The following is a 20,404-nucleotide window of genomic DNA, read 5'->3' as shown; positions in this document are numbered from 1 at the left end:
CTGATCTTTGACAAACCTGACACAAACAAGAAATGGGGAATGGATTCCCTATTTAATAAATGGTGCTGGGAAAACTGGCTAGCCATAAGTAGAAAGCTGAAACTGGATCCCTTCCTTCCTTACACCTTATACAAAAATTAATTCAAGATGGATTAGAGACTTAAATGTTAGACCTAAAACCATAAAAACCCTAGAAGAAAACCAAGGCAATACCATTCAGGACATAGGCATGGGCAAGAACTTCATGTCTAAAACACCAAAAGCAGTGGCAACAAAAGCCAAAATTGACAAATGGGATCTAATTAAAGAGCTCTGCACAGCAAAAGAAACTACCATCAGAGTGAACAGGCAACCTACAGAATGGGAGAAAACTTTTGCAATCTACTCATCTGACAAAGGGCTAATATCCAGAACCTACAAATAACTCAAACAAATTTACAAGAGAAAAACAACCCCATCAAAAAGTGGGCAAAGGATATGAACAGACACTTCTCAAAAGAAGATATTTATGCAGCCAACAGACACATGAAAAAATGCTCATCATCACTCGCCATCAGAGAAATGCAAATCAAAACCACAATGAGATACCATCTCACACCAGTTAAAATGGCGATCGTTAAAAAGTCAGGAAACAACAGGTGCTGGAGAGGATGTGGAGAAATAGGAACACTTTTTCACTGTTGGTGGGACTGTAAACTAGTTCAACCATTGTGGAAAACATTGTGGCGATTCTTCAAGGATCTAGAACTAGAAATACCATTTGACCCAGCCATCCCATTACTGGGGATATACCCAAAGGATTATAAATCATGCTGCTATAAAGACACATGCACACGTATGTTTACTGCAGCACTATTCACAATAGCAAAGAATTGGAACCAACCCAAATGTCCATCAATGACAGACTGGATTAAGAAAATGTGGCACATATACACCATGGAATACTATGCAGCCATAAAAAAGGATGAGTCCATGTCCTTTGTAGAGACATGGATGCAGCTGGAAACCATCATCCTCAGCAAACTATTGCAAGAACAGAAAACCAAACACTGCATGTTCTCACTCATAGGTGGGAACTGAACAATGAGAACACTTGGACACAAGAAGGGGAACATTACACACCGGGGCCTGTCATGAGGTTGGGGGAGTGGGGAAGGATAGCATTAGGAGATATACCTAACATAAATGATGGGTTAATGAGTGCAGCACACCAACATGGCACATGTATACATATGTAACAAACCTGCATGTTGTGCACATGTACCCTAGAACTTAAAGTATAATAATAAAAAAAAAGAACTGAAAAGTCATTATCATTTTAAAGGATTTTTACTAAAATATTTTGATACTATAAGCAAATAACTGATAGTTTTACTAAATTTGTACATGTTCCTTAATAAATAAAATATTTTCATAGTGGAACAAGGTGTTAAAAATCTTAAGTCTGCAAACAAGTAATGTGCTATAGCAAAATTTTCTACACGTTGCAGTTGAATGTAGCTTATTTCTACCCAGGAATGAGCAAGATATGTCAATTATAATGAATAGCCAAATAATCCTTGTTCTACTGCCCAAAGAAGGTGACCATGATCACCAATTCATTCCAATTTATAAATATCTATCAATATAAGGTAAGTACTTTCACCTCCTGTCAAAACCATAGTAAACTGTATTAATTGAATTACGTTAATTTTGATCTATGTTAAAAATAAAGCCCTAGTCTAAAACAAATTATTATAAATTCTCTAGAACCAGTTAACTCTTCCTCTATCATTTCTTTGCAACAAACCCTTCACGAGTATCTTTCTCAGCAGGGAATTTAAAGCTAGGGGATTAAATGCATGTTATTTTAATTAAAATTCTTACAGTACCTTCAAAATCCATTTCTCAACAGACTACTGAATCTGAGTAACTACTTGGAGGGGGAGAAACTTTCTACAACTACATGTGACTGTGTGAGCAAGTATGTCATGTGGGAATAGGGTATATGACTAAAAATGCATAAACTATTGTTTTCATCCCATCAACTCATATTCTAGGTTTTTATACTGCATATTGGTTAAGACTCTGGAATCGGACTACTTAGGATCAAATCCCAGTTCTGTCACTTACTAGCTATGTGACCTTGGGCAAATATCTAAACTTCCTCTGCTTTGGGCTATTCATTTATAAGAGGGGAATAATAATGCACAGTCTATACAAATTACATGAGTTAATATTAAACACTTAGTACAGTGTGCATATTACGTATTAGGCAGAAAATCAATTTTGTAATTGTTTTGCTGTCATTGTCATTGTTATTATTAGCCACAGAGTTAAGTACCAATTCTTTTTCTTACTGAGACAGGGTCTCGCTCTGTCACCTAAGCTGGAGTACAGTGGCGCGATCTTGGCTCACTGCAGCCTCTGCCTCCTGTGTTCAAGCAGTTCTCACGCCTCAGCTTCCCAAGTAGTTGGGATTACAGGGGTGCACCACCATACCCGGCTAATTTTTGAATTTTTAGTAGAGATGTGTTTTCACCTTGTTGGCCAGGCTGTTTCAATATCCTGAAGCTCAGGTGATCCACCTGCCTTGGCCAAGCCTGTGGTCTCTAATAGACTCCCAACTATATCAGAACCCCCCAACAAAAATATTCCAGTTCTGGCAAGTTGGATTACTTACTGTTCCTCAAATACATTTAGCAACTACGTCTCTGTGCCTGATCTTAAGGGGCCCTCTATTTAAAATTATCTCCCTCTTTATTTATATCTATCCATATTCTACCCTTGACTATTTCAGTTCTACCTCCACCATGCAACTGCCCCAATCAATCACCATACTCTAAAGTAATTCACGTCTTCTAAATTATTCTAGGACTCCATTGCTGAGACCATTCAAATTACCATGAAGCTACAAATATCTTCATGTGTATACATTTCATCTCTTTAATTAGATTATAAGCTCCACAAATGTAGAAACTATCTCATACTCATACATCCTCCACCATGTCTTGGAGTAAGTGCTCTACATGCACACGCAAATTGACCGACTGATCATGACTGACCACTGAGTCAAAGTAAAAATGCCTACATGCTGGTTCAATATATTAATAATGGCCTTGTGGTCCTGAGAATATTAGAAACCAACACTGCTCAGTAAACACAACTGCATCAATGGTAGCCAAACTTGGAGCAAAATATACTTCCCAATTTATACTACTCAGCTATAACTATTGATATGTACAAATAACATGAATAAATCTTAAAAACATGATATGGAGCAAAAGCCACCATATGAAAAAGAGTATATACCATATAATTCTATTTTATATGAAATTCAAGAACAGGGAAATCTTATCTGTGGTGACTGAAGTCAGAAGAGTGGTTACCTCTGATGAGTGGGGACTGATGAAAGAAAGATATAAGGGAATATAACACGTGGAAATGTTCTATATTTTGATCTATATACTGACCTTGTTCTATATGTTAATTTAAGTATACTGACATGGTTTATTAAACCACTGAAATTTTAATATTTATTTCAATAAGGTAGGAAACATTTAAACTGTAAATTGTCAGCTCTACAATCGCTTCCAAGGTCTGCTCTGTGAATTTGGAAACAAGGTCTTAGGCAATGAATTTGCAGTATATTGTCCAGGTCCAACAGCAAGGCTATCTTTTATATAGATGGATGGGTAGATGGTGGATGGGTAGATGGATGGATGGATGAATGGATGAATGAAGTTGTGGCCAATTAAATTTATGTCATAAAAGGTCTCACTAGCCAGGACCATCCCTATTTGGAGACAGACAATTGTTAACTTAAACTCATAAAACTACACAATTTGTTTTCTTTGTTCTTAGTCTGTACTCAACAGCAATTCTCTATTTTGATTCAACTTGTCAAAGATATTTAGCTTTAGGCTGATATGTTACAGTAAGGAAATTTCAGTCCCAACATTAATGATTTATGTTGGTAAACTGATCAAGTGAATTTTTATTGTGATTTTGTGTCTCATGTAGCTGGATTACTTACAAAAAAAGAAAACACTGATCATGCAGATGTAAGTATTCTCACTCATGTGAAAATTACATTTTTCATTATAAAGAAATACAGTGGCATTCTGGCTTCATCCATCAGTCTTCTGGGTTTGTCCATGTGAGTCCACCCCTGAGAGATAGTGAAACATCTAGGTTTCTGAGCCTGAAAGTTAATAGCCAGATACTATACACAAAAAATTCACCAAGGCAATTAATGCTACTTTTTGTGTGTGGCCAGCAACCTTTTTAATGGCCTACTAATGGCCACATTGCAACTATATACAAATCTGTACTACATTTTATATTTTCAAAGTGTTTTATAATCATATCATTATGTGCTTGCATATTTGGGCTTGCCCTCTTATCTTCTACCATCATTGACAAGCATGGAACAGACCTGGACCCAACGTGCAACTAGCACGTGCCAGCCAACACCCAACCAACCCATAGACATATAAGCATGAATCAATGATGATTGTTTTAAATCACCACTTTCTGAGGTGACCTACTATACTGCATTATTGTGATACTCTCTAGCTTATCTAGGCTTGGTGACTATATAGAACATAGTATTCTATTTTTCTATAATCCTTGGTTTAAAGGATCCTTCAGGTTAGATAATGTAATTCCTAGCCATTCATTCAATCATTTATCCAAAAAAATATCTAGGGATATTTGCCACTAGATAATAATTATAAGCAAATAACTTTTTGCCAAGTACTAGTCGAAGCACTGAGCTAGTCAAGGTAAGTAACATTAGCTGCTATAATAAGTGATAGAAAAATCTCAGTGGCTTATCATAAAAAAATTATTTCATAATACTTGAAGTCCAATGAAGATAATCTAGGATGAATGGCTCTCCTGTGTGGATCTCCTTCAAGTATGATGTATGGATCCAAACTCCTTCCACACTGTGATGGCATCATGTTCAACATGTAACTATGAGTTAACCTCAGAAGAGGAAAAGTGATATAAGGAAAGCATATTGACTACTTAATCCCCTTAACCTAAAAATGACATACATACCACTGTAAGAATTAGTTACATGTCTCCACATAGATGCAAAGAGCTTGGAAATTGTCAACTCTGGCCCAGTAGCCACTTCCCAGCAACAACTCAACACTATAAAAGGGGAGAATAAATCTTCCATAGTTAGTTATCTCTATTACTATTAAAGAACAAAAATTTCCAACCTCATGGAATTTTTATTTATTGAGTAATTATCTCATATAAGACATCAAGACTGTAGACCAGGCACAGTGGCTTACGCCCATAATCTCAGCACTTTGGGAGGCCGAGGCAGATGGATCCCTTGAGATACGGAGTTTGAGACCAGCCTGGCCAACATGGTGAAACCTCATCGCTACTAAAAATACAAAAATTAGTCAGGCATGGTTGCAGAGGGGTGGGGGGCGGGGCGCCTGTAATCCCAGCTACTGGGGAGGTTGAGGCAGGAGAATCGCTTGAGCCCAGGAGGCAGGGAGCCAAGATCGTGCCACTGTACTCCAGCCTGGGCGACAGAACAAGACTCTGTCTCAAAAAAAAAAAAAAAAAAATTAAAAAAAAGACATCAAGGCTATAAAGGTAAATGAGACATGGCTTTTGCCTTTAAGAAATTCACAGACTTGGAAAGAGAGAAAAGATCCACACAAATAATTTCTGCAGATGATAAGTGCTACAAGAGCCAGCATTTGCACAGAGAAACAGATGGCTGACTCCTGGGAAGGTGTCAAGGAAGGCTACATTTAATTGATATAGTAATGTTTGAGGTGAGCATTAAAAGGTAAATAGAACCTTGCCAAACAGATGGAGTAGTCGGGGAAGATCTTAAGTGGAGAAAACAAACATTTGAATCATATAAAGTCTCAGAGCCTCCTTCCTTATAAAGCTATGGGATATGTGGGAGGAGGAGAGCACTGGTATTTACAGATGGTAATTGCAGCAACTTCTTGCCTCACATATGAGTTTGGAATAACATGTTTCCTCTTTACAGCAGCCTTCATTTCTTTTCTTTTTTTTTTTTTTTTAAATACTTTAAGTTCTGGGACACATGCAGGTTTGTTACATAGGTATACACGTGCTGCACCCATCAACCCATCTTCTACATTAGGTGTTTCTCCTAATGCTATCCCCTCCCCAGATCCCCTATGCCCTGACAGGCCCGGGTGTGTGATGTTCCCCTCCCTGTGTCCATGTGTTCTCATTGTTCAACTCCCACTTATGAGTGAGAACATGCAGTGTTGGTTTTCTGTTCCTGTGTTAGTTTAGCAGCCTTCATTTATATGAGCATTGCTCTGCAGTAATGTTCTCTACAAGGAGACAAGTGTAATACATGCCCCAAGTAAATTGGCTGCCACCAGATTTATGGAGTATGTGGAGCTGACAACACAGGGATGGTGATATCTAAAGAAGCAGAATTCAGGTTAAAAAAAAAAAATGACAAACTCATTCCTTTCACCGTCCTTATCAGAAAAAATAAAAACCAAATAAATAATGATACAAAGGATTAATTATCATGAATCAGGTTGATCTAATTAAATGTCCATTGAAGCCTTTACATTGCAGAGAATATAGTTTTCCAACAAAAAAGCCACAAAAATTAAATACATGGAAGGCCAAAATTAAAACTTTAATAAGTACTGAATAATAGACTTTTAAAAAAGTAGTAGGGCCAAATTCTTTGACTACCAAACAATAAAACTGAAATTAATAAAAGTAGAACGTAGAAAATTTGGAAATTAAAAAAAAAAAAAACACTTCCCTAAATAACTATCATGTTCAAAAGAAAATCAAAACTGCATTTATTTAAAATATAATATTGGGCTGGGCACAGTGGCTCATGCTTAATCCTAGTGCTCTGGGAGACTGAGGCAGGAGGATTGCTTGAAGCTAGGAGTTTGAGACCAGCCTGGACAACATGGCAAGATCCAGTCTCTACAAATTTTTTTTTTTAAATCGGCCCGGTATGGTGGTGTGCACCTGTATTCCCTACTACTTGGGAGACTGAGGTAGGAGGTCACTTGAGCCCAGGAGTTCAAAGTTATGGTGAGCTATGATTGTGCCACAGCACTCCAGCCTGGGCAACAGAGAGAGACCCTGCCTCTAAAAAAATAATAAAAATAAGTAAAATATTAAAACTATAGGATTCAGCTAAAGCTCCAATGAAGGAAATTCAGGTTTTAAATGCTCTAGTTCTAAGAAAAAATACAAAACGTAAGTATGTGACATAATGGTACATATGAAATCTGAGAAAATCAATAGGAAATTATTAGAAAGACAGACTTACATCTATCTGACCCAAACCTCAGCACTTAGCCACTATGCCTCTCTGCTTTCTGGTCAAGTTAGTTTATAAAAGGGGATGAAGAGCCATGTCCCCTCTACTTGCTTCTATTCAATCAAGAAAGATTGCCATAGGCCGGGCGCAGTGGTTCATGCCTGTAATCCCAGCACTTTGGGAGGCCGAGGCAGGCAGATCATGAGGTCAGAAGATCGAGACCATCCTGGCTAACACGGTGAAATCCCATCTCTACTAAAAATACAAAAAAAAAATTAGCGTGTCATGGTGGCGGGCGCCTGTAGTCCCAGCTACTCGAGAAGCTGAGGCAGGAGAATGGCATGAACCCGGAAGGCGGAGCTTGCACTGAGCTGAGATCATGCCACTGCACTCCAGCCTGGGCGACAGAGCAAGATTCTGTCTCAAAAAAAAAAAACAAAAAGATTGCTATGGGGAAGGTTGCCTGATTTTTCAGGTTAACCTTGAACAGGATCCTGTAAAAGAAATAAACAAAAACAAAGAATAGAACCATATTCACAAATATTTGTCAGTGTGTTCTCTTCTAAGTTGATTTTTTAAAAAATGATGATCAAATGGAAAATGTTGCTCCTTATTTAAAACTCTAGAAAAATTACACCCTACCCATTAGCATTATTAGGCTGTTCTCTTAAGTCTGTAGAAAACAGAATGATATCGCTTGAATAAAGTAAAGAAAGGTGAATTTGTCTAAATCTAAAATAAATTGGCTTATGTTTAAATATCAAGAGGTCTCTGACTCACCATTTAGATTTAAGTTTTAGTCTTGTTAGGCCTCCTCAGTTAAGTATGCAGGTAAGTTCATGTGAATTTGTATAATGGACCATGGACCAACCAACCAGTGTAAGATTCCATGACAGAAGGACTTGTATCCACCCTGTTCACAGCTATAACCTCAACATCTGGCATATGGTATGCCCAATAAATATATATTGAATGAATGAATAGATGAATAGTCAATATTTTTCTTATTTCTGCTGATAAATGATGCCTAAATGCAGATTTCAATATTCTTATATAAATATTTATATTTTATTTCCTTGTTCATCAATGTTATGAGTTTAAAATAAGAAATTTAAAATGAAGAAATTGAACTGTACGGCTAAAAAGTATTGTCAACATATTCTCATGCTTACAAGAACTGAAAATATCTTCCTTATTAATAGTTCTTGAGGAAGGTTTACTATGTTAGGCAAATTCTCTCATTTGTTAATAAGCTTTCAAAACTTTATTTCCACTACTTTTAAATTCCTCATTTTCCTTCAACTTAGTGACTACCTTAACAGCCCCACTCTATTTTTCCCTGCACTTATGTTTTTGCCTCAAGTTTTAACTGATTATGTTCTTTGATTTCCTTACCCTGGTGTAGATTCCTTTTTAACTACAGATCCTAAAAGCGACACTAGCTGCTTTTTGTTCCTTGGATTCCACCCCCACCCCCTCCTTCAGCATAATTATATTCTGTTGTGCCTTTTATAATCATGTCTTTTAGGCTCTCCTAACCTTCTACACTCTCGGCTTTATTTAATAGTGAGCTCCCTCCTCAACTCTGCACACTAAACCATGCTCATTAGGTTTCTTAATCCTCCATAATTTGCTTTCATGAAATCTTATACCTTTGAGTTGCTGTGTTCTATGAGCCCATTTCCTTCGTATAGCTATTCCAAGCAGCCCAGAATCAACAAGCACTAAACATAAGCTTATTCACTTTCTCAGCCAACATGACTCCATAGAAAAAAAAAAAAAAAAATCTTTGTTTTGAATGTTTATGGACCATGAATCTATACCATTTAACTTGGTACTTCATTTTATCACCCAAACATTGCCTGATAAGGTTAGGACCACAGAATTACAGTACAAGCTGTCCTTAACATCCAGTTATTAACTTATAAATAACTTATAAATAAGTTAATAAGATAAGGTTAACTTATAAATAAGTTAGATTCTTCTTGGTCAGAAAGCTATTCTACTTTATTGGAACAGAAATAACAATATCCTGATGTTATATTAGTAACTAGTAAATTCCACCTATATCCTTATACCCAGAACTCAGAAGAGAAAAACATCTTTTTTCAGTTATTTTGCAAGAGCTGTGCTTTTCCAAATGGGTTGTTTTTGAAAGACAAGCACGTTCTTGAAATTTGGCGACAGAGCCAACTCTTGGTCTTTTCACCCTCATCCTTCACTTTTTCTTCTATCCTACTCGTTACTAGTTCATTACCCTTTGCCAATGGGTATGTACAGAGGGCCAAGAGAACATATATTCTGGATTTTTTAAAAACTTCCCAGAGACTTTGGTTTTTGAAAGTATACGTTAGCAGTGGATTGAAAGAGTTAATGAAATTTCCAAAGGTGCCTAGCTTATTTAAACAAAGTTTACACTTCAATCCTGTGCATGTTAACTTGTGATCCTCCCTATCCAGATGACAGAAAGCAAAGCCAGTAAGTTCTTTTATTTAATTGGTTTGCATCCACACAGTGACCTCCAGGGCTCTGTTTATATAGCCTATCATGCAATATGCTCCACAGTTCTCTGCCTCTTTCAAAAGCATGTTTCTCCTGAGATTTGATATATGGCTTTCATGTTTAATCACTACATTAAACTCAATGCTCTGCTTCCTCCAGCATCAACTAACTTCCCTTCTTGGGAGGTGGGGAGAAGAGTATAGCTTCTTGCTACTTCTGAACATAAAAGGAAGTCTGTTTTACTCTATTAGTAAAATCACCAACTCCACATAATCCTAGGCAAGACAACATTAGTACATCAACTAGGAAAAGGTATAAAATGGAAACCTTAAAACTCCTTTTAAAAAGAAGTAAGCTGACTGTTCTCAATTGGCAAAGCCAAAAACTTTAGGTGATTGAATTATAAATCAACAGAAAAGGTTTCTAATCAGTATATTACTCAGTACATAGAGACCACAGCTAAATGGCAGCTGACATTTTAACTCAATTAATTTTGAGAATAGAAAATTTCTGGAGTTCTCAGGTCAGAATTAAGTCAGGGCCTCTGCCTTCTGGTTGAAGGTTTTCTTAACTATACAATTCACCATAAATAGGACTTTCAAAGAGTCTTCAACTGGATGTGGACATGAAAATGCCACAATCCTTTACACAATCATGTGTATGTGACTCAAATTTCTAAAATAGATGAAAACCTCAAAACTTTGACTCCTTTTAATAAATCAAGACCATCTATAATTTCCAGATTGTAAAAATCACATGAAATGTATATATTTTGCTTTAAAATATTTCAAGCAAAAAAAAAAAGTTAAAACAAATTCGGCAAAGAATTAACAAAAGTAACATTTAGATGATGACTATATAGGTGCTAATCACACTATACTTTCTACTTTTATATATGGTTGAAATTTTTTCATTATAAAAAATTGTGAACTTAAAAAGCACAAGAGGTTGTTTGAGGATTTGCGTTTGTAAAAAAAAAACAAAGATGTGATTCTGATCAGAAAAAATTTAAATCAATTTCTAGGAAAATAATCATTTGGTATACAATCAACAAATGAAACTTTTTACCATGTGCTGACAATGAAAACTTTCCTTCCTTTCTCCTGAATCTCACTCCACAGCATAAAACTTATTTACATAAACTAAAAATGTTGTGCAGTAAGCTCTGCATAAGTTGGGTACTCTCCTTGATATACTTTGTGTGTGGGGGCAGGGGAGGTATGTGGGTGTATGTGTATACACACACACACATATAATTTAACTTTGAAATCCTTTCCATTATGGCTAGTCACTGACCATGGTATTTATTTTTTATGGGCTTTTTTTTCTTACTAAGATTGGCATATTCCTTCATTTAAAAATCTTACTTTGTCACAGCTGTATACAACATTAGACAGACATAGTTTACTTTCTGTATTTGATGAACAATAGAGAATCTGAACCCATGAAAGTCACACATTTAATTGTTCCAATATGCTACCTTTTTTCTTTTTTTTTTTTTTAAGATGGAGTCTCGCTCTTGTCGCCCAGGCTGGAGTGCAGTGGCAAGATCTCGGCTCACCGGAAGCTCCGCCTCCTGGATTCAAGTGATTCTCCTGCCTCAGCCTCCTGAGTAGTTGGGACTACAGGCACGTGCAACCACGTCCAGCTAATTATTTTTGTATTTTTAGTAGAGACGGGGTTTCACTGTGTTAGCCAGGATGGTCTCAATCTCCTGACCTTGCGATCCACCTGCCTCTGCCTCCCAAAGCGCTGGGGATTACAGGCGTGAGCCACTGTGCCCGGCCCTGTGCTACCTTATTTCTAACCAAAATTTTAGAATTTATGTTATAGGATGCCAAAGAATACATTTCTAACTTCCTTTGTCATGATTCTTTCAGTCATAAGCTAAAAGGAGTTTATAAAAAAAAATTCCGTTTCTTAATTTGAAAACATCTGAATTCTTTCCACAACATATTTAAGTTTAAAATTAAAAGAATAAATAAACTTTTAATCAGTATTCCCCTATAAGACTTTTCAGAGTACAGAACTTTGTAGTTTTCAAAGACATGCAGATGTTGTCCATGATAGATATTTTTTTTAAATAAGAACTTGAAAAAAAAATAAGTCATGCACAAAATCTTTGGTCACAAGAGTGAAAGATGTGTGCCTGTACAGATGTTATAACTATTTTCATGATAAATACTTACTTTCACTACAGGAATTTAGCAACACACTTTAATTTGGATTTGAAAACTTAACATAAATTGTCTGACTTTGACAATAGCTGCCTAATATTTCAGTTTTGTACACTACTTCCAGGTTCTACCTTAGAAATGAACCTAGTGGACTTATTCATTTTTAAAAGCTATATTCCAGACCCTGTACCCTGAAACCAGTGTCTGACTTGATATTCAGGGAATTACATCAGATCATAATCAAGTGGGTTCTTAAAAAATATTTGGTGACTGGCAGGGAAAAAAAGACATGTAATTTTTATGTAAAAATGCACTTTCCATCAACTTCATTCATTTATTTTTAATTATAAAGATTTTAACTGTTAAAAAATGAAAAAGATTTTTTGTCTCATTTTGAGCCATTTGTGAATCAAGGAGTCAAACAGTTGATACAACGCCATCCCACCTTTAGTCTCTATATAGTCAATGTTTTCAACCAAAAATGTTTATCTTATACTATCATTCATACATCTGATTCAGAGGCTGCAGAAGACACAGGATACAAAGATTTCTGGAGTTCTCAAACTGGGTAAATTTGTTAACTCAAATGTACAGACTTTGTAGTTAATGAGTCTCACCAAATTCACAAAACTATACAATAAAAGACAAAGCTTACAAAGAAGAAAACGTGTGTTATCCCCTTAACACTACTATCAAAAAGAATATATAGCACTTGTTCCTTTGTGAACATAATAAGTAAAAACATTTTTCAAGTTACAATATAGTGAAACTCAAACCAGAGTAAAAATGTTACTTTTAAATTCAACAAGTTATATATTTTTCTGTAAATTATTTTCTCCTGGAATTCAAAAATTAATGTTTATTTTTTTGTTAGTCTACCAAAGGGCATACATAATTCCTTTGTATGAGACATGAGGCAATTTTTGTGCTTTAATTGTAAATGCCATCAGAAACTGTGAAGCACATAAATCTCAGCAAGTGACATAATGACATAGTCAAACCTGAGAATTATATAGCTACATTCATGCTTAATGAAAAGAAAATGTCTAATGAGGCTGATATGCCACTGCTTGTGAGAATGTAAATTTTGTCTTAATAGATTCAAAATAATGGCTTAAGGTGACCTTCATTTTCTATCACCCATCTAGCAATGAAATTTTTTTTAGAGAAAATAAGCTAGTAAGCCATAGACAAATTTCTATTTCTATTAGCTTGAACTCTCTATAGTTTGCTGAATTAAATGCATCTATCTCCCACATTTGGTGACAACTTAAAGAGAATTTTCAAATTACTCAGGATGCTTTGTCCACTGAGAAAATAATAATCTACTTTGAGCAATTAGCATGTATAACCCCCACCTCTGCTTTTAAAATGAAACTCTGCAGATATAGGGCATGTAATGCTTATTGTAGAGCTATGAAGACTCCAAAGTGAACATCTCAAATTATGATTTGAAGCAGTCAATAGCCCTGCTTTGAGGTGGGACTCACGTTTTGAAAAAAGACTGCCCAGTCTGTTTAAAATCAAAATGTTTCTTGATCTGATTAATTACTCCCCAGAGAATAATGTAAATAAAATATATTCAGAATAGCATTATTAATGTAAACATACCTGAACCGGAGTCAAATTTGGTTTCTGACCTGCAAAGAGAAAGAAAGTTTTTACAATATAAAAACTGTTGTAAAAGAACAGTTATTTCATGGGGAAGGGAGCTGTGGTTGGGAGGGGAGGTCATAGTTACATTTTTCAGTGTATATTTCTAAAATATAAATATATATATGTATTGTAACCATTTTAAATGCATGCATTACCCTAGGCCCTCTAAATATGCAAATATCAATACAGATAGCACAATATGGAAAAGATACTAACGTTTTAAATTTGTTTTTGGGTGAAACAGGATAAAATATGTTTTTTTAAAAGGCACCTGACCTTTACAGATTAACTTGTTTCAGTAAGTTAATAAAGCAATACAAAACCAAATTCATAATTATTCTCTTTATCATTCAAGGTTTGAGAAATTATTCAACACCAAGTAACTTTTCACTAAATTCTTTGGACACAGCAAATGAACCTAGTAACCCCATACATTTAATAATAAGAAGAAAAAATTCTGAGCTCTTGTGGGAACATTATGTTTCAGATATTGGTTAATACTGGTTGTAAATTCAGAAGCCTTTGAAGCTCTCAGTTTGGCTGTGGGAAAACTTCTGTTAGGTAATTACTCTCAAGATGCTGCTGATGTGCTGTCAAGCAGAATTAACCCTATGACTAGGCCTATCTACACAAGCTACTATAAAACAGCATTGTCTATATCTAGCTCTCAAACCAATTAGTGGGCATGCTGCCGTCGGATTTATATCACACATCAACAATCAATAGTATATATGTTCACAGCTGCCACAGCAAGATATAAGAACCGACCAGCAGGAGTCCTGTTAAAGGATGTTACATTGACAGAGAATATTTTTTTTTTCTTGGAGAAATGTAGTTAACTAAGTGGGAAAGGAGATCTCTTTGAAATTATGCCAGGGTACCAAGCATTTTTGGAAGCGGTGGCTTTCTGTACCTAAATTAGCCTCAAGAAAAGTTATCAAAGGGGAAAAGGGAAGGATAAGCAAGAAGTTTCCTTGGTCACAAACAATGATTTTCTGAAGTCCTCCCAAACAAAGTTTCAGCTGATACTCATAATTGTATGATTATGTGTGTGTGTATATATATATAAAATATATACACATATGTGTGTAATATGTAATACACACATATACATGTACATGTAAAATTGCATCCATGGTTATCAATCAGCACCGCCGTAATCCTGATACACATTTTCCCTAAGTCCTGGCCCTACCATAGTCCTCATCTCAACCCTTCTCTTCCATGTCCCTGCCTTCTATTTCAGGTACAAACCCATTTTCATATTTTGCCCTCTCTCCAATTCTGCAAAGCCTTGTCTCATGCCTCCTCTGTGTTTCCACCATCTCTTAGCACAACTCTAACAACACTTGCCACATGTTATCTTGCTGGTTTCCTTGTCTATCTCCCCCACTCAACTACAGCCATGCCTTATATAACCTCTGTAGCCACAACACCTAAATTGGGACTAGAGTTTGTGTTCAAATGTCTGTTAAGATAATATTTTGCATCTATGCATGCCCTTTCTCCTTCTTAACTGTATAGAAGCCAGAGGTGTTCTTCCTTCTGCTTAAGCTTCCCTCCTTCTGGGTCCTAAAATGCATCTCTCATCTCCCTTGAAACCATGCTGTATCAATTACTCCTTTTCTCTGCCTTATTTGCAATATCTGGTTCTCCACAGGTTCCTCTTCCCTTCATCATGTAAGTGCTCCAGAATTGTTTTTAAAGGACTCCTTCAAATCTGTGCCTTGCTTTGTTATCCCTCTTTTGTCTGGCTTTACAATCAAATTGTAATGTAAAAAAGATGTATAGACTATATCCTATATCATCTATCTCCCTTTCCTAATCTCCCAACATATACAATCCTTGAACCAGTGTGATCTGCCTTTGCTAAGGTTTATCGGAAGCTTCCCAATGTTAAATGCACAAGCCGTGTCACCGTCCTTCCTCTACTAAACCTCTCTCTTTCATCGGACATACTGCCCACTTCTTTCCAGTGTGTCTGTCACTTCCCTTCCTCCTCCTGTCCCTTAAGTATTAGTGAGCACCAGAGTTCAGCCCTCAGGCCACCTGAAACACTGTTCCCACTCTCTAGGGTACACATGTGTCTCAAAATCACCACAGGAGTTTGCTCACCTGCAGGCTCCCAGGACTTCTCCTGGTGATTCTGATTTAGTAGGTGGAGCCTAGAAATTCCCATCTTAATAAACTGTCCAAATGAAGACATTTACTTGACCATATCTTGACCCATATATCCAAATAATAAACAAAATACTACCTGAATGTCACACTGTGGCCTTAAATGGCACACATCAGAAATGATGGCATTATTCTAGATTTCTTCTGCACCCCCAATATCTAATTAGCCATCAAGACCTGTGGATTCTACATCCTTCCCCTCCTCTCTATCTTCACTTTCACCATCTTTAGGCCTTTCCTTGGCTGAATAACCTCATAACCAGTGTCCTCCTTCCCTTCAGATCCACCAATAGTGAGCAAGAAGCTTTTCTCTGGCCTTCCTCTGCCTGTGCTCTTTTCCACCAGCCAAGGAGTTCTCTTTTCCACCTGAAGCTCTGATTACCAGGGTCACCATCATTCTCTACCCAAACGGCTGTAAGCTGCTTCTCTGACCTACATGGGCCCCTTCTTCAGGTCAGGTAGTACTACTAGCATGTGTGTACCTCCAGTCCAAGAAGTGGCCAAAAGTTGTCAGCTGAATGAAAGAGCTTGAACCTGAGGGCTGGAGGGACCCCTTGGCCCTAAAAGAATGGAAAAAAGGTGTGCCATAGAAAGCAGGTGCTAGCTGTCTCACTACCCCTTCACATTCCTGCTCAAAGAACTCTTAATGCAAACCCTCCTGTGAGGGTGAGTGGCTGAGAGCACCTGGGGGCCAGAGGTTGCCCTTGGACTGGATTGGCATGAAATAGATCACTTTGGAACTCAATGCCTTTGGGTATAGAAGGAGCAACGGGTGGGGGCCCAGAGCCTCTGGCAGAAATGAAAGAGCCCCTCCCCACAAAAAGAGCAAGAGAAAGGAGGTATTTATCTACAGATTCCATGGCCACTGGAAGAGAAAGCTGAGTGAGCCTTTCCCTCCTCTCCTCCAGCTTGGCCCAGTTACCACTGCCCTGGCATTTCCTAGGGTAAATTCATAGTCTTTTGGTGGAAGACAAAATTAATTTTAAATTTGCACTACTCTCAGTTATTTGGTATCATTTTTCATTATAAGATATATGTGTCAAGGTAGGTTGGTGTATCCTTTTCTAACATTTTTTTGCCTTGAGTTTTAAATATTTAGCTATACTGTATGTATCTATGCTACCATTTGTCCTCTTGCCCAGGCCTTGCAAATGTTAGGGCCTAGTAATAAGTCATCGTGTAAAAGCATAGGCATTACTATGGGTTGTGGACAAAAAGGTTTGAAAGCCACTGACCTGGGGACATTAAGTCCCCACTCCTCTGCATGGCGTATAAAGAGTCCTCCACGATCCAGCTCTCCGATCCATCTCTAACTCACACTTTGTATGCATCACTCCCATCAGATGAAACTACTGCCATATTATTTCTTAATAATCAAGGCTCACGTGAATCATGTTGGCATCCCGCCTGCCCCCATCGCCTCACAGGCTCCTTGCTTCCCCCTGAGTTACCCCACAGTGGGGGCCTGGCACAGCACTCCCCACATGGTGTGGCACTGACACTAAGCTGAGTGAGGTGCACACTGGGTCTCATGCATCTTCATGCTCCCAACACTGAATGCAGCACCTGACACTTAAGAGTTATTTAAAATGTGTAGTATAAATTAACACAAGAACAAATGAATCTGTATATTAACAGAAGGCCAAAAACAAGATAAATGATTAAAATGTCTATAAAATACCTAATTTTGAGATACAAAAAAAAATCATGTCCGAACACTTTTATTCCTCAGATTGTCTTATCTCCTCTAGGCATAGCTGGTCAATACATAAAATATACACGTAAAGTGCAGAGAAAACATCTTCACAAACCAATTAGTGGCCTTGGGTATCAATTAAAAAAAATCTTCAGAATTCTCAGACACAGTACTGAACATTCAAAAGAATACAGCTACTCTTTTTTATAATTAAAACATGATAATAGAAGTTAAAATTGTCAGTATGGGGATAGGGAAAATTGGTCCTTTGTTGTTCTAAGTTAATTCAGATTCCTATTAGATTTTACATACAGACTTAAACACAGAGAGATACAAAGTACTCCTTTATCATCCTATGAATGATGATCATCTCGACTTTTAAATCCCCTTTGAGAAAGGAAGTGAAATATGGATAAGGACGAATATATGGCAAGTGTAAAAAAAGAATACATATCTAATACAGATTGTACAAGAAAAGAAAAGAAGGATGGTCATTCATTCCAAACATATTTTTACGTGTTTATTGTTAGTAGTATACTATGCTAGATGGTAGGGATACAAAATTGCATAAAATAGGATACAAAATTGCATAAAATATGCATAAATATAATTGTGTCTCCACAGACACCCATTTTACCCCGAATTATATACTCATTTCTAAGTTCAAAACTATTCAACCACTTCTTTTGGCAACTGCCAAAAGATGGTGATTACAGCACAGAATGTTACTGCCTTCCAATATTCATCCTCCCCTTTTTAATTTTAGAAAATCTCTGAGTTTTAAGTGGTCACACAGACAATATTTCCACATTATTTCCCAACTGTCTTGTTGCTAGTTGTACCCACATGACTAAGTTCTTGCCAAAAGGATGCAAGCAAAAGCAAGGTGATAACATCTGAGTTATTCTCTTATAGAGAAGGAATGTACCCTTCCTGTCTTTCTGTTCCTTGCCACTGGCTGGAATGTTAATGTAATTCCAGGAGCTGAAGTAGCCATTCTTAGATCATGAGGGGAAAACTGATATTAGAATAGTAAAGCAATAAGATAGAAGGCACCTATAGAACTGCCATATGAATCTCCAACTGTTATTTTGTTTTGTGTGTGTGTGTGTTCGTTCATTTGTTTGTTTTTAAGATAGAATCTCACTCTGTTGCCCAGGAGCATGCTATCAGCTCAATGCAACCTCCACCTCCCGGGTTCAAGCAATTCTCCTGCCTCAGTCTCCCAAGTAGCTGGGATTACAGACATGTGCCACCACACCCAGCTAATTTTTCTGTTTTTAGTAGAGATGGGGTTTCATCATGTTGGCCAGGTTGGTCTTGAACTCCTGACCTCAAGTGATCCGCCTGCCTCAGCCTCCCAAAGTGCTGGGATTACAGGTGTGAACCACCACACCTGGCCCCAAGCTGTTTTTTTTTTTTTAAGCCACCATTATTTTGGAGTCTTGTCAGAACAGTTGAGTCTGTATCCTATCTACCATAGCAATATTGCCACATTTTACAAGATTTAAATAACAACTTCCAAATTTTTAAACCTGAAAATGAACTTTTCAAGAATTGCAAGGCAGAAAGGGTAGACACTAGGAGAATTCAAGTATCGTGTATACTACTTAAATAATTAAATTATGTAATATATGCACTCTTTTGATAATAGAGTTGCAAATTTTCCAAAGAGGTCACTTTTAGTCATTGGTCAGAGCTGTATACTCCTGGACAAATTTATAAAACTACCATTTTATCCTTACAGAGAATAGCCCAGTGTCCACAAAAGTTCTATGTGTATTGAAGCCAAAAGATATTTTATTTTATTTTATTGTCTCTCTTGGGAAATCCACAAAATCTCAGAGAACATTGCTTTTCATTTAATGTTCAACTGTATCAAAAATTTTAAAATGGAAATCATATAAGTATCAAGTACAGAAATTAGCATCACAGAAGGTATCAGAGAAGTGAGGGTGTTGTTCTTAATGTTTTTAACTGATATCAACCAAAGATTCTAGCTGCAGGCAACTGTTAGCAGGAAGGAGCATGGGTGACAGCCTGATTTTTGCCTATAAGCGCATTATATATGGCAACTTCACAGCAAGGATTTTGTAAAACAATCCAAGTCAAATAATCTGTCCTGTTGTCCCCTCAACACAAGGAAATTTTTCAAAAATTCCAGTATTTCAGCGTCCTACTTGTAGACCTACAAGGTCTACCAATGTCTTCTACCCTTAGAAGTAATTCAAAGGCCTTCACCGACCAACGACTGGTGAGAACAGCAGTGAATATTTATGTGCCCTTTTAATTTACATAAACACAGTATGCTTCCTCTGCGTGGAATGCTTCCTCCTCCCTCCCCTACTCTACTATACCTTAACCCCTTTGCCTACCTAACTTCTGAAACTTTCTCCACATCTTAGTCTAATTATCAATTATTTGAAGAAGAGTGGGCAGGCTCGATTAAATCCCTTTCATTTCATAGCACCAGTCATTCCTTTGCACTCATCAGAGTTGTAATTGTACATTTGTGCATAATAATTATTTGATCATATTAAAGGAGTTCACTAATAGTGGAGACACTATTAATTGCCTACCTAACAACCTGTCTTAATAACAGTATTCCCATTTTGAAGAGTGCTAAAAAGTGTGCACTCCCCAGGGATGAATCATGATTGGACTAAGCCAATCATGGCAACCCTATTTGTTGTCAGTGACTGGTACAAGGAGAAGCACTTAGTCCAGTCCTGAGCAGTGAGAGGAAAGGTAAAGTCTGCTGGTGATGTTTCTCAGAAAGGTTTTTTTCTGCATGAAAAGGAGAAAGATGATTTAGGGAGAAGGCCCTTTTTCTATTCTTTCCCTCTTTCCTGCCTTTGAAAATACCACATAAGGATATGCCACTTAGAACTGATATAG

General features: G+C 37.0%; 1 protein-coding gene across 5 annotated transcripts in view; it reads right to left on the bottom strand.

Annotated features, from left to right (window-relative positions):
- The window catches only part of MSRB3 (methionine sulfoxide reductase B3), a 188,364-nt gene that overhangs the window by 91,729 nt on the left and 76,231 nt on the right, over positions 1-20,404 (bottom strand). For all 5 annotated transcript variants that reach the window (XM_009181142.4, XM_003906729.5, XM_003906728.1 and 2 more), the window contains one exon: positions 13,588-13,616. In XM_009181142.4, coding sequence (XP_009179406.1) covers positions 13,588-13,616 — 29 coding nt within the window. The remainder of the gene's footprint in view (positions 1-13,587; positions 13,617-20,404) is intronic.

Source organism: Papio anubis, chromosome 9 (genome assembly GCF_008728515.1).
Source record: "Papio anubis isolate 15944 chromosome 9, Panubis1.0, whole genome shotgun sequence".
NCBI classification, from domain to species: domain Eukaryota; kingdom Metazoa; phylum Chordata; class Mammalia; order Primates; family Cercopithecidae; genus Papio; species Papio anubis.
This window is presented reverse-complemented; position numbering and strand designations above follow the sequence as displayed.